A 12,195-nucleotide genomic window follows, 5' to 3' on the forward strand; every position below is an offset into this window, starting at 1 on the left:
TAGGTGAACTTGAGAGGAACTGACTTAATACATCCACTGATCCTGTGACCAGTTCTACCTCATCTCATAGAAACGCATTACTATACCTACATTTTTGAAAAGTGATTTTTACATAGCGCCGTGTATGTATTTTGGTAGTTTTCTGCTCAAATGAAAACCATAGGCACTACAACAACAATTACTTTTCTTTTCACACAAATAATCAGTAAAATGGAAGATTATCAGTTAATAAACACTTATTTTTTGGCCCTGTTCCTCAAACAAGACATTAAGACATCTAAACACTTACTATAGTGCATGACTTGTAAGGTGATATATATTCATGTGTGTTACATAACCAACTACATTTACAAGCTTATTCAGGTGTGATCAAATCATGCAGTAGCTCATTTGATAGTGTTGCACTTGTGATGCAAAGGACCAGGGTACATGTTCTGAAGAGCGACATGTGAGCCGACAGTGTCATAGAAGACCCACAAAATGACGTGGTTGCTTCAGCAATTGTGTTTTTCATCTCATATTTGCTATTTATGACATTACTGATTAGGTTAAGGTGTAAGGTTTAGGGTAGGGGGGTAGGTTTTGTTGATTTAAAAGTTGATAGAGCATTAGGGGGGTAGGTTTTGTTGATTTAAAAGTTGATAGAGCATTAACCTTAAAAACCTCATCTGTTTGGAGAATGATATACAGTAGCTGCAAGCAGAGCTACAAAAAGGAGTGGGAGGTCCAAACCACCAGCAAAGATATAGGGAGCCCTTAACCTAACCCTTTCCCTAACCTTAACCGTGAGTGGAAGTAACGCCCCCTTTTGGAGTTGGCGTAACCCCTTTTGGGAGTAACCCCGTCCTATTTTGGAGATTCTGCCCCCATTTGGAGATCTCTGCTCTGCAGCTATACCTACTTTTCTGTTTGGGAGAAAATTTTACTTGCTTTTAGAGCCACAGAGTGGACATTTCACCTTGGAATTGCTGCAATATGTGTAAGAAACCACGTAATATAATTTTGCAAAAATGTTGCCATAGTCATGTTTTTTAAAATGATAAAAATTGCTGCATAATAATTGCTGAGAATAAAAGTAATTGCAAAAATGAAGAAAAATTTAATTTGTACTAAGAAAAGATTTGATCTGCAATAAAATTTGCACATTTTCAAGAATGGCTTAAGTGTCCAAGTACTTTTTGGGGCCACTTTAACACAGTGTAAATATATAGTGCTTAGTTTATTGCCCTGCTTAAGAGTTAACTTTGTGTGTATACAAGTATTTGTGTGTGCATGGTAGTGTGTGATTGTTTGAGTATGCGTGTATTCTTGCATAACATTGAGTTGGTTGTCCATTATATGTATACTTCTTTGCAACCCATTAGCAAGTTATTTCTGGAGAGTGCTTTTGTAATGTTAATACTGCTGGTTTTTTTGTTTGTGTGTGTGTGTGTTTTCTGAAAGTGCTAGCCCTTCAATCCTACACCCCCCTCTCCCATGTCAATATCATCCTATCCACAATGCAGTGCCCACACTCCAGGCTGTTTAAACTTTCTACTCCTCGCAAGGGCATATTGGGCTCTCCCAGGGAATGCTTTCAGTTGGCCAGACTAATTTCATGCAGCCTCCATAGAAACAGAAGGGGACAGTGCAGCCAAATCTTTAATCACACTTCCTTTAAGGCCAATCCAGCACATTACACATTTATGGAGAGCTCTTTGTGAGATGAAATGCTAAATACCCAACTCTGTTTTTTTTTACTGATTTTTATAAATGTTTTTGTCACCAGCCTGTGCAACATTATTACTCTGTATGACCTGTGGCTGTTGAGATATGGTTACTATTTGATATGTTTGCATAGGAACTAATGGTGAGGGGTTGAGTTAAGTCTTGGTGGATTTACAGTATATTAGGATGATTACAGCTTAGTCTCCATTGAGCCTCAATCTACTGAGTGACACCAGGGGATATATTTGGACTGAGGTGTCTCTTGGGTATGGGACTTTTATTGTGCGCCAAGCCAAAACATAACAAAACCTTCTGAAGTGTTGAGGTTTGATATTTAATTTTAGTGTTACTTTTACCAGGATTTTACTGCTTAAAATTGGTTCTCTTATAGACAGAACATACAAACGCACACACATTTATACATAGATTCAGACACACATGCACATAAACTCGCTAGCTAAAGACTTTAACCTTTCTTTTAAAGTGAGAGCAAGAGAGAAAGAGAGAGAAAACACTTAACAGACTGAGAACTAAGAGGATAATTATGATGTTCCCAGGTTGATGTGGAAAAGAACGAGGGGGAAGAGAAAAAACATGAGTTAATAGGGCTTTCACCCCCTGGGGAAAGGCAGAGATTTTATGTGACATCAGCCCTTCCGAAGCAGACACACACACACACACACACACGCATGCACACACACGCACACACCATCACCACCCTAACAGCTCACCCAGGCAACCGTGCAGAAGGGCTTCCTTGGTAATAAAAACACGCACACATGGCCAAATGGTTTGTGTAAGCTCCCACTGGAAAACATCCTTTTCTCACTCTTTTACCAGTAATCTCTGGGTTTCAGATGCTGCATTGTGTGTCTCCTCTTTGGGTAATATATTAATCTGGAAAAAAAGCAGCACGTGTATGTGTGTGCAGGCTAAGAATGACATCGTTTAGACATGTATAGTTTCAGTGGTTTAGTGATTTTGTGCTTTTTGAATCTACCCTAACTTAAAGTGTCATTAACTGTAACTCTACCATTGTTTGGCTCAGTTACACTCTGAAGCTCATTTTTACTTTTATTAAATTCACTTTACGTAGAAAGATTCCTTGAAATTCAGTATGGCACTTGAATTGCAATATACATTGAATCGATTTATATATATCTGGCCATACAGTAGTGTAGTCTAGGGCATACACAAGCATATGCCTTATGCCCACCTATCTTTCTTAGGATTTTGCATATTTCCGTTTCAGTAAGGGGCGGGACATTTCCAGCTTCTAATGCTGCACAAGCATCCCTGGAGTAACCATAATTTGCACTGTAAATGTATTTCCCTGCTAAACATATATACTGTATTTACATTTAAATGTAACCAATGCAATTAAACTTTGTGAAAATACTGCATGTTATTGCACTCGTGCTAGTTTTTGATGCTCTGTATGTATGTGTCCCTTAATTATATCAAATGTCTTTTTTTGTGTGCCTTTTACTGCTGTCGGTGGTGCCTTTTTCTCGTAATATGATATCAAATCATTTAAATTTATATTTCTAAGTAGGAAAACAATTTCACTATACACAGAAAAGCAAATTATAGTACACATATAAAACAAATAACCATTAATTCTTATATAGGCTACATATGGTAATATAAGACAATGCGTTAACGTGAACATTACTTCACTCATATGAGCTATACAGTGCAACATTTTATTGCGTATTGTGAATTAGTTTATTAATTCGAGTAATTATAAAGTATTAAAAATTTTCATTGTAGCCCAATGAAAGGAACATTGAGACCTATTAATTTAAATACATATTTAACATCAAATTACCATACCATGGTTCTTAGTTCTTCTGTACATCATGCCAGTAAGAAACGTACCCTGATATACATATTCATGTTAATGTTTTTTTTGTTTGTTTTTTTTTTTGTTTTTTTGTTTTTTATGAAAAAAAAAAAAAAGATTTCTTACACATTTTACATATGTACTATATATAAATGTAAATCTATATACATTTTAGAGACCAGGTGCAAGTTTTTTTTGGTGGGTGGGGGGTCATACATAAATTCACAGTTTGCCCACCTCTTCAGACACTACTACACCACTGTGGCCATATATGAGTGGTGTGGCCTAGTGGATAAGGCTTAGGGTTGGTAACTGGAAGGTGTCTTGATGCCTGCAAGGAACAAGGCATTAGCTATCACCATTGTGCCCTTGAGCAAGGCAAACAACCTCACCTTGCTCCTAGGGAATTGTCCCTGTTAAAAGTATACTTCAAGTTGTTTTGGATAAAAGCATTTTGCCCTGGGCCTGGGCCAGAAGCCAAAACTATAGGCGCCAATCACCTGGGTGCTCGAGTATCAACAGGATTGCGTGATATTATGCCAATAAAATTAAATAAAGTTAATACATTTCTGTGCTGTATGATCGGTTGTTAATTTCCTTGTTCGTGAAATTAGTTTGTTTGACAAGATTTGTGGCATCTTTACACTCTCTTCTCTACATGTTTATATTGGCCAGCAGCCATATCACCCTGCAGCTCTTGCCTGGTTACCCACTGAAGCTAAGCAGGGTTGAGCCTGCTCAGTACCTGGATGGTAGACCTCATGGGGGAAACTAAGGTTGCTGCTGGAAGAGGTATTAGGGAGGCCAGCAGGGAATGCTCTGCGGTCTGTATGGGTCTTAATCCCCAGTATAGTGATGAGGACACTATTCTGTAAAAAGGTACCATCCTTTGGATGAGACTTTAAACTGAAGTCCTGACTCTCTGTGGTCATTAAAAATTCCTGGGCACTTCTTGTAAAGAGTAAGGGTGTAACCCTGGTGTCCTGGCCAATTTCCCCCCATTGGTCCTTATCAGTCATGGCCTCCTAATAATCGCCATCCCTGAATTGGCTACATCACTGTACTCTCCACTCCATCAATACCTGGTGTGTGGTGAGCATACTGGCGCACTATGGCTGCTGTCACATCATCCAGGTGGATGCTGCACACTGGTGGTGGTTGAGGACATACCCCCTCTGCTATGTAAAGTGCTTTGAGTGCCTAGAAAAGTTCTATATAAATGAAAGGAATTATTAATCATGAATTAATTATATCAAAGTTTGTAAGTAGGCTTTTAAAGACCTTTTCAGTGACATAAACAATAACAAAGAAATTACAGTGCTACTACGCATGTCTGGACTTGGAGCATTTCTGGTAGCTGTAATATAAAATATAAATCAGATGTATACAAAAACTGAAAATAAATAATGAGGTGTCATTACCGGAACTTTAAATAAGACTTTGAGGCAACAACTTTTCTCAAAGGACATCAAACATTTACTTGAAGGAACTTATCCAGAGTTGTATCATTATCTTTTTGAAACGGAGTGCGTCTACATGAGAGAGGCAGTGAAAATGTATCGTATTTAGATGTTTACAATTATGTCCTTAGTGGAAAACTTTTAATTTTTTATCAGCGCTTATAATCAGTGAAGCTGTTAACCCTGCAAGTGTGTGAATTACACAGCTTCATTCAATGGAAGCAATCTATTAGGTCACTTTTAGGGCCCGTAAATAAATACTCTGACTTATCTAGCCAGCTAGAATCTACATATCAAACTTACAGTTAGTTGCCAAAACTTTCGTTCACTTACCAGAGATAAAAGTGTGCTACATATCCTACAGTTTTTAGTCCGTATCCCTCCGTCTCGCTTCACTGCTACAATGCAGGCTTCCAGTTGTTCTGTTTTTCAGAAATGTTGATTTGTTTCAGGCATCCAGGGAGCATCCAGCCATGGTCCAAACTTTAATGTTGACATTTTAGTCATTATGAATGAAGCGCTTTCTGCTGTTGTTTTCAATGTGTTTGAAAACTAACCAATGTTCTAGGAAGAAAGAGGTCACTTTGAAATGATCTATAGTGCCGGCATGGGCGGGGCTTGTTGAATAGTATGTGTTGTACTAAGCCCAGTTTCTAACTGTGGCCCTGCATCTAACCAGCATATCTTAAAGGCTTACTATTACTGTAGTGCACCATTTCAGTTCCTACATATTACATTACACATTGCCTCTGTATAGATATGTATATACAGTATATTGTTCTGCATAGATATATGCCAATGCATTGACTGTTTCAAAAACTCACAATGCTGGCAGATTGATGATAAAGCCATGTGGTGGCATTTAGAATCTTGATTAGAAGAATGGTTTATTTTTAATGTCTGCTCAGTTCTTCAGATCAAACCATGAAAGGAAGATAAGGACTTTTATCTGTTCTTCACAGCAAAAGAGTGTGCTTGCACTCTAATCAATGAACAATCTCTCTAAAGCATAGCTGCACTGACCAACCCCCCCCCCCCCCAACACACACACACAACCTCCCACCCTGCCTTACACACCCTTTAATCTGAAGCACCTGCAGGTAAAATCAATAAGCTGTTGAAGTGACACATACAGTGTGTAGGAAGCCTGCAGAATTACAGCAAGTGATTATATTTTCAATCCACAAAAAAAAAAAAAAAAAAAAATAATAATAATAATAATAATAATAATAATTCTTTGTGTGTTCTTTTTTATGTAGCTGGCTTACTGTGTGGTGCAATTCATGGAGAAGGATGCCACGGTTACAGAACATGTAAGTCCAATTTAATTATGTCATGCCATCACGCATACTACTATTTTTACCATGTATACTGCCGCAATTACTTTGAAAGTCACACTCATATCAAGAAGGTTGATGTTTTATTTATTGGTCTACTTACTGTTCTTCATTAGATCATCAGAGGGTTGCTGAGATACTGGCCCAAAACATGCACTCAGAAAGAGGTAAGAAAGTGTGGATGGGTGGATGAATGGATAGATACATGAAAGGTAGAAAATCTTGATAATATCTAATATTCTTACAGAATTCTCAGATAGTGATGCACTACATAATTCACACTTTGCTGAGAGTGTTTTTTTTTAATATTTTTACTTAATTATCACTGATTAAAAAAAAAAAAACTTACACCTTGTCTTCGTACTGCAAGTATGTTTGCCTGTAAATATTTTTTTTTTTGATTTTTTTGTTTTTGGACATCATCCTGTGACTCTAGGTGATGTTCCTGGGGGAGGTCGAGGAAATTCTGGATGTGATTGAACCATCTCAGTTTATCCGTGTGCAGGAGCCTCTATTCAAACAGATTGCTGCCTGCATTTCCAGCCCTCATTTCCAGGTCAGCTTTCTTCTTCACACTTGTGCATTACTCCCACACTGCACTTTCACCAATTCTGATGTCTGTCTACAGTACTTGTGAATGCAAGGAGGTGCAATGAACATCTCTCTGTTTGTGTACTGGTCGGGCAACCACCCATTCTTTCTTTTTCTCTCTCACAGGTTGCAGAGCGGGCTCTGTATTTCTGGAATAATGAGTACATTCTGAGTCTTATTGAGGAGAACTGCCAGGTCATCCTGCCTTTGGTTTTTGGCACGCTGTACAGAGTTTCCAAAGAGCACTGGAATCAGTCAGTATCTTTCTAACATACGGATGATTTAGAACACTTTCAATAACATTTAGTGCATTTCCATGCACAATATGCGGATAACTACTAAAGATATTTGTATTAAAAACAAGAAAACCTTGTTTACATGAGATTTGAAATCATCTAGTTATTCTCTGCTTTTGACGTAAAAACGTAAACTTTTTTTACATTTTAAAAAAATTTAATTCAGATTAACAATTTTTATTGATTCACATATTTGAACATAGAAAAGCAAAACATACAGGTGCATCTCAATAAATTAGAATGTCGTGGAAAAGTTCATTTATTTCAGTAATTCAACTCAAATTGTGAAACTCGTGTATTAAATAAATTCAATGCACACAGACTGAAGTAGTTTAAGTCTTTGGTTCTTTTAACTGTGATGATTTTAGCTCACATTTAACAAAAACCCACCAATTCACTATCTCAAAAAATTAGAATATGGTGACATGCCAATCAGCTAATCAACTCAAAACACCTGCAAAGGTTTCCTGAGCCTTCAAAATGGTCTCTCAGTTTGGTTCACTAGGCTACACAATCATGGGGAAGACTGCTGATATGACAGTTGTCCAGAAGACAATCATTGACACCCTTCACAAGGAGGGTAAGCCACAAACATTCATTGCCAAAGAAGCTGGCTGTTCACAGAGTGCTGTATCCAAGCATGTTAACAGAAAGTTGAGTGGAAGGAAAAAGTGTGGAAGAAAAAGATGCACAACCAACCGAGAGAACCGCAGCCTTATGATTGTCAAGCAAAATCGATTCAAGAAGTTGGGTGAACTTCACAAGGAATGGACTGAGGCTGGGGTCAAGGCATCAAGAGCCACCACACACAGACATGTCAAGGAATTTGGCTACAGTTGTGGTATTCCTCTTGTTAAGCCACTCCTGAACCACAGACAACGTCAAAGGCGTCTTACCTGGGCTAAGGAGAAGAAGAACTGGACTGTTGCCCAGTGTTCCAAAGTCCTCTTTTCAGATGAGAGCAAGTTTTGTATTTCATTTGGAAACCAAGGTCCTAGAGTCTGGAGGAAGGGTGGAGAAGCTCATAGCCCAAGTTGCTTGAAGTCCAGTGTTAAGTTTCCACAGTCTGTGATGATTTGGGGTGCAATGTCATCTGCTGGTGTAGGTCCACTGTGTTTTTTGAAAACTAAAGTCACTCCACCTGTTTACCAAGAACTTTTGGAGCACTTCATGCTTCCTTCTGCTGACCAGCTTTTTAAAGATGCTGATTTCATTTTCCAGCAGGATTTGGCACCTGCCCACACTGCCAAAAGCACCAAAAGTTGGTTAAATGACCATGGTGTTGGTGTGCTTGACTGGCCAGTAAACTCACCAGACCTGAACCCCATAGAGAATCTATGGGGTAATTGTCAACAGGAAAATGAGAAACAAGAGACCAAAAAATGCAGATGAGCTGACGGCCACTGTTAAAGAAACCTGGGCTTCCATACCATCTCAGCAGTGCCATAAACTGATCACCTCCATGCCACGCCGAATTGAGGCAGTAATTAAAGCAAAAGGAGCCCCTACCAAGTATTGAGTACATATACAGTAAATGAACATACTTTCCAGAAGGCCAACAATTCACTAAAAATGTTTTTTTTTTTATTGGTCTTATGATGTATTCTAATTTTTTGAGATAGTGAATTGGTGGGTTTTTGTTAAATGTGAGCTAAAATCATCACAATTAAAAGAACCAAAGACTTAAACTACTTCAGTCTGTGTGCCTTGAATTTATTTAATACACGAGTTTCACAATTTGAGTTGAATTACTGAAATAAATGAACTTTTCCACGACATTCTAATTTATTGAGATGCACCTGTATATACACAGAATCATTAACATGAACATTAACCCCCACTATTACCCCTCCTTCTCCCAATCCCAAATCCCACCTTGGCCACCACAACATCCCAGTGGTCGTACATGATATTGACACACAAAAAAATAAAAAAATAAAATATAAATAAATAAATACATAAATATTTTTTAAATATAATAATAATAATCACACATCCATAAATGACAGATATCCACCCCATTTCTCCACAAACAAGTTAAATTTCCCCATTGTTCTAAATGACCCTTCTTCAAAGGTCACCACCTTTCCCATCTCCGAGCACTCCAGCTGACCTCCATCCCATTAAAAGTATCTGTCTAACGATCATGACACTGGTTAAGACCCAACTCTTTATGTGTCTATTTTCAATATCGATGACCACCCCATCACCCAAAATACAGAGTCTGGGGCAAAATGATGCCCAAGTGCCCAATACATCACACACCAAACTCTGAACCTTCAACCAAAACTCCTGGATCTTAACACACCACCAAAAAACATGGTTTATGTGTCCATCCTCTGATTGGCATCGTCAGCAGGTGGGTGTGTCTTTAAGACCAAGCCTATACAATCTAGAGGGGGTCCAATAGAACCAATGTAAAATCTTGAATTGCATAAGGCTCACCCTTGCATCTCTAGATGCAGACTTGACGTTTTTTAGAATCCTAGCCCACTCTCCCTCCTCCAATTCCAAGTTTAAATCTTTCTCCCATAATCTCTTGAGAGAAGTTAAAGCTCTGTCCTCCAGACTTTGAATTAGCTGGGAGTAATACACTGATGCCTCATGACCTTTTCCAAAAGCAGTAATCACCACTCCCATAGTATCTGCCGCTTTAGGAGAGTGTATGCTATTCCCAAAAAAGTACAGAGCAAGTGGCGCAGCTGTAAATACCTAAAAGACTGAGATCTGGGGATCCCAAAATGTTGAACTAAATTTTCAAAGGATCTCAACACACTACTCTCATATAGGTCACCGAGTGTAGTAACCCCCCTCACAATCCACTCTGACCAGCAGAAAGGGGACTTATTAATGCATAATTTGGGGTTCAGCCATAAACTCGAGGCAACATGTAGATAAATAGCCTAATTAAACACTGGACGCTTTTGTACATACCGAGTGCAAATGCGAGATAACAGGGTGTAATTTAACTTCTCCGGTTAGTTTGATAGAAAGGCTTTGCAATGGCAAAATAGGGGCAAGAACTTCCTGTTCAATACAAAACCAGGGAGGGGATCTTTCAGGTGGAAGCAACCAATGAGCCAAATGTCTGAGGCCGAACGCATAATAATAAAACAAATCTTGGGTAGGCCTAGCCCACCTTTGTCAATTGGCCTATGCAGCTTACCGAAATGTAATCTGGGACACTTACCATTCCAAATGAAAGACTTCGCTATGCTATCAAATTGCTTGAAGTAAGAGAGGGGGACATCTACAGGGAGAGACTGTAGCAGGTAGTTGAATTTTGGAATACAATTCATTTTAATAACATTAACCTTCCCAATCATAGATAAATGTAATGAAGCCCACCTGCCCACATCACTCGAAAAACTTTTTATTAAACGGCCAAAATTAACTCTAAATAAATCAGACAAATTTGCTGGGAATAAAATACCCAAATACTTAATGCCCTGTTTGGACCACTGGAAGGCGCCCGGCTGGAAAGCCGTTACTGGGCAGTACACTGTCAGAGCCAAAGCTTCGGATTTAGACCAATTGACTCTGTATCCTGAGAATTTAGAAAAGGAGTTCATAATTATGTGGAGACAAGGCATAGATCTAGTAGGGTCGGAGAGAAATAATAAAATATCATCTGCGTAAAGCAGAAGCTTATGTGCCATACCTTCCACCATCACCCCTGGAAAATCATCCTCCTTTCTTATTGTGGCTGCTAATGTATCCAGGGCAAGACAGAACAATAATGGGGAAAGAGGGCAACCCTGCCGGGTGTCCCTATCCAGTGTAAAATGATCTGAAATTAATCCATTTGTTTGTATCGCCGCTACCGGGTGTCTATAAAGCAACTTAATCCATCCAATAAACGTACTCCCAAACCCATACATTTCCAAAATCTTAAAAAGATAATCCCATTCTACCATATTAAACGCCTTTTCGGTGTCAAGTGAGTTGGCAGCGACTGGAGTCACTGACCACATGATACTGATGAAACGCCTAATGTTATCAGAAGAGCTGCGGCCCCGAATAAACCCCACCTGATCTATATGTATAAGAGATGTCATAACTTAAACGATATTTGACAATATTTTAACGTCTAGCTGGATCAATTGGACGGTAACTTACACTCGCTTGGATCTTTGTCCTTTTTTAAGAATCAGATTGGTCCGGGCTTGTGTCATGGTTGGCAGAAGTTTTCCATTCATTAATGATTCCATATAAATTTCTAACAAAAGTGGAGCCAGTTCTGTAGCATAAGATATAAAAAATTCAGCGGCAAAGCCATCTGGCCCCGGAGCCTTGCCTGTAGGCAAGGCCTCAATTACCTCGCCAAGCTCCTCCAAGGTTATCTCAGAATCAAGAGAATGTTTTTGCTCAGTCGTCAATTTAGGGAGTTCTAAAGGTTCCACAAAGTTTTTTATATCTTCATCAGTAGACGAAGATGTGGAACAATAGAGATCAAGATTAATTTAAATTAATATCAAATTTCACCACCAGCAGATTTCACTGGTAATGGTAGAAAAAGACTCTCTCTGCTTTATATATCTAGCCAATAGCTTCCCTGCTTTGTTCCCTGACTCAAAGTATGACTGTTTTGCCCTGAATAGCCAAAACCTTCCATGACAAAATAGTATTATATCTGTATTTCAGTCGGGTCAATTCTCTGAGGCCATCAGGCGACATTCGGCACATCAGCTCTGCCTCGACACTTTTAATATTCCCTGCCAGCTCCACGAGTTCTTGTGCTTTGGATTTTTTGATGAATGAGGCATACTGTATGATCCGACCCCTAAGAACCGCCTTAAGTGCCTCCCAAGCCATGCCAACAGAGGATACTGAGGACTGGTTGGTCTCCATATAAACATTGATTTCAGCCTTTAACATTTGTTGGAAATCAGGATTTTGCAAAAGGGATACATTAAAGCGCCAACTATATGATTTATTTTTCTCTATATGTGGCAACA

General features: G+C 38.8%; 1 protein-coding gene across 1 annotated transcript in view; it reads left to right on the forward strand.

Moving 5' to 3' along the window:
- LOC127414848 (serine/threonine-protein phosphatase 2A 56 kDa regulatory subunit beta isoform-like) overlaps positions 1-12,195 on the forward strand; it is a 50,440-nt gene that overhangs the window by 20,810 nt on the left and 17,435 nt on the right. The window contains exons 8-11 of the mRNA XM_051653192.1: positions 6,273-6,326; positions 6,467-6,517; positions 6,787-6,906; positions 7,068-7,195. Coding sequence (XP_051509152.1) covers positions 6,273-6,326; positions 6,467-6,517; positions 6,787-6,906; positions 7,068-7,195 — 353 coding nt within the window. The remainder of the gene's footprint in view (positions 1-6,272; positions 6,327-6,466; positions 6,518-6,786; positions 6,907-7,067; positions 7,196-12,195) is intronic.

This window comes from Myxocyprinus asiaticus, chromosome 2 (assembly GCF_019703515.2).
Source record: "Myxocyprinus asiaticus isolate MX2 ecotype Aquarium Trade chromosome 2, UBuf_Myxa_2, whole genome shotgun sequence".
Lineage (NCBI taxonomy): Eukaryota > Metazoa > Chordata > Actinopteri > Cypriniformes > Catostomidae > Myxocyprinus > Myxocyprinus asiaticus.